This window comes from Pristiophorus japonicus, chromosome 1 (assembly GCF_044704955.1).
Source record: "Pristiophorus japonicus isolate sPriJap1 chromosome 1, sPriJap1.hap1, whole genome shotgun sequence".
Lineage (NCBI taxonomy): Eukaryota > Metazoa > Chordata > Chondrichthyes > Pristiophoridae > Pristiophorus > Pristiophorus japonicus.
This window is the reverse complement of record NC_091977.1, coordinates 428,575,593-428,578,342: the sequence shown is the minus strand read 5'-3', so window position 1 is coordinate 428,578,342 and position 2,750 is coordinate 428,575,593. Positions and strand designations below refer to the sequence as shown.

Genomic DNA, 2,750 nt, shown 5'->3' with positions numbered 1-2,750 from the left:
TCATATTACTGAGTGACCAAATCATAACCTTTTAGACACCAAAATTTATTTATGCACACACATCTTAAATATATACAGATCTAGACATAAATGTTAGGTGATTTTATAAGCTGAAGCCAAGTCACCAGACCCGTCAGTTAGACACCGTTGTGATGATTGTGTAAACCATTGCAAAGCTTACTATGCGAATATCTTGACTGGTTTTGTGCTTTGAATATGCTTAGATTTAAAACATAAGATTTTTTAATTTATTTCAAAATATGTTAAGTATTGGTGTGCTAATATCATATCACTGTCTGAGAATAAAAAGTGCACACCACTCCTTAAATTAGGGTCACAGTTTTCAGTGATTGAACGGCAGCTGGGTGCTGCTGTACCCTGGCTCTGCCAGGCAATGTTTAGTGAGGGGCACTAGACTCTTCTTATATCTGTTACAGCACATTCTCAAGTTAAAACATTTTTAATGAGGATTCACTTTTTAAAAAATTTTCAGCTACTGTATTTATTTTTTTTAAGTTGTCAGTATTTCCTGAATGACTACCTAGCTTGCAGTAGACTCCCTCTCGTGCAGTTTAATCCGACGCTGTATATATGAAGCATAAATTATAAGGAGCAGGTGCCCAATAACAATCCAAAACCTTGCTCCTGTAAGGCTTGAGAGCTTTTCGTTGATACATTCCGGTATAGCACGTGGGCAATAGATGATCTTGCATTTAGATTTTAAAAAAAATAAACTTGGACTGAGCGAGTTATCTATTCACGTGCTTTCTCAATTACAGTATGACTCAGCAAAGCGCACGCTATCCTGCCATCTGAAAATTTTCCATTCACCTTTTGTTTCGCTCTGCCCAACCCTGTAGAACAGATATTCAACAAATGCACCGCACAAACTAACAGAAGGTTTGACGTATTTAATGATTCTTTTCATCAAAACTAAATACAGTTAATATAAAACAAACGTCAACCATGCTCTATCAACCATTTTGACTAAAGTGAAAAATATAAAGTTCATAATCATGGCATATAAATGTACCTTAGTTGCATTAATGCATTTAGGAGTATAGAAAATTAGAATTATAAAAAAATAATTTAAAGAACGTTTAGCCCTTGTTGCTATGGCAAAGTTTTTAAGGCAGTCTGCAACAAGTTTCAAGAGTTCAGAACTCCCATAGAAAAATCTATAAATTTCTAACTTCACAGTACTTGCTACAAATTATTGATTCTTTGGTTGAGGTATCAGGTCTATTAAATGTTTTTTTAAGCTTTGTTCAAAGAGTCACCGACAGTCTGCACTTGCATTGAGGAAAGATGCTGCGTTAGGCTGTTGTTCAAAAAAGTTCCTCATAATCGCAAGTTCCCTCGACAACTGATCGATTTTTTTGTGCAAACGATCGTTCTCGGCATTGAGCTCCATCACTTTCTGCTGCATCTCCACGTTACGCTGTTTGGCTTTATCTCTGCTCTTTCGGACAGCGATGTTGTTCCTCTCTCTCCTCTGCCGGTACTCGGAGCTTTGTCGGTCTACGGACTTCTTGGATTTTTCCTTCCCGGATACCGACCTTCCGTGGGGATGTGACGAGCTGGGTTCCGGGCTAGTAGGAGGGGTAGGCTGGCCTGTGGGCAAATGCACGGTGGTCTGTGCACAGGCTGCAATCTGAGTGTGCAGGGAAGTTGCCATGTTTTCGTCCTTTTCTTCCTTAACCACCACTTTCGCTAAGTCCAGTCGTTGATCGTAGCTGTTCCGCAGTTGAGCGGTGAAAAGCCCCCTCTCGGAGCGGTTACCTGTTGAGGCAGGTACACCAGTGACAGAGTTCATCATTTGACTGGCTGCAGGAGACTCATAGCCATACTCGGGTTGAGATTTGTCCGCTTTGTTAGTGCTGGCGAACAGGTCTGCTAACAAGTCGTCGTTGTAGAGCTCCAGCTGAGAGCCTGTTACCGGCTCCACCACATAGGGGCTGAAATCAATGGCAGTCTCGTCGTCGTAGATGTCACCTGCCGGGTTCAAGTCAACCAGGGTGGCTCTTTCCTCGCACATTCCCCGGCTCGGCTTGGCCAAGGACACCCCACCGCTGACACCCTCGTAGAAATTAGCTGGCTCCAGGGGAAATAGTGGGGAGAAACATGGCGAGATGCAGCGTGAATCCAGGTTGTACAAGTTACTCATGAAGGGGCTGGTTTTAGAAATCAGGGTTTGCAAAAGTTACAGCGGGCAGATCAACAGCTGGAGTTTGCACCGGGCAATTGACGGGCTGTGCGCCACCCGCACCACTTTATAGCCCCCTCCCGCGCGCGTCACTTAGTCAATCTGCATAGAACGGGGCGGGGTCCCGGCAGGCACCATCCACCCTTCCATCCAGGACCCTGGCACCAGCGCGCGCGGAGTGACGCTCAGCCTGCAGCCGGGGAGCCGCGGGCAGATTATTAAAGGGCTTGCTGCACATGGGTTGGGCAGACCGAAAGGCTGTTCGTACATATACACTCAATGCAAAAGTTTGTTTTCAGGGAAACACTTGAGCAGTTCCGTTTTTAGCGAAAATAAATCACACAAGTCGAAAATTAAACACTGCCCTTTGACTGGACAGTAGCTAATCGACGTAAAAGTGTTGGGATTAAAGACTTTTAAGCAAACCGCCATCTGATGCAGGTATGTGCAGGAAATATTCCACGTTTTCTGCTACTTTCCTTTGCACGGAGTAATCACGTGCTGTGTTATTAAGAGGAGCCAGTTCCCAGTGGATTTGCTGTTT

General features: G+C 44.0%; 1 protein-coding gene across 1 annotated transcript; it reads right to left on the bottom strand.

Moving 5' to 3' along the window:
* Positions 1 to 896: 896 nt before the first annotated feature.
* cebpd (CCAAT enhancer binding protein delta) lies at positions 897 to 2,256 on the bottom strand. Its single transcript, XM_070892562.1, has one exon. It carries the CDS (start codon positions 2,165 to 2,167, stop codon positions 1,277 to 1,279), a length of 891 nt encoding a protein of 296 aa, XP_070748663.1. The 5' UTR covers positions 2,168 to 2,256; the 3' UTR covers positions 897 to 1,276.
* Positions 2,257 to 2,750: the final 494 nt, after the last annotated feature.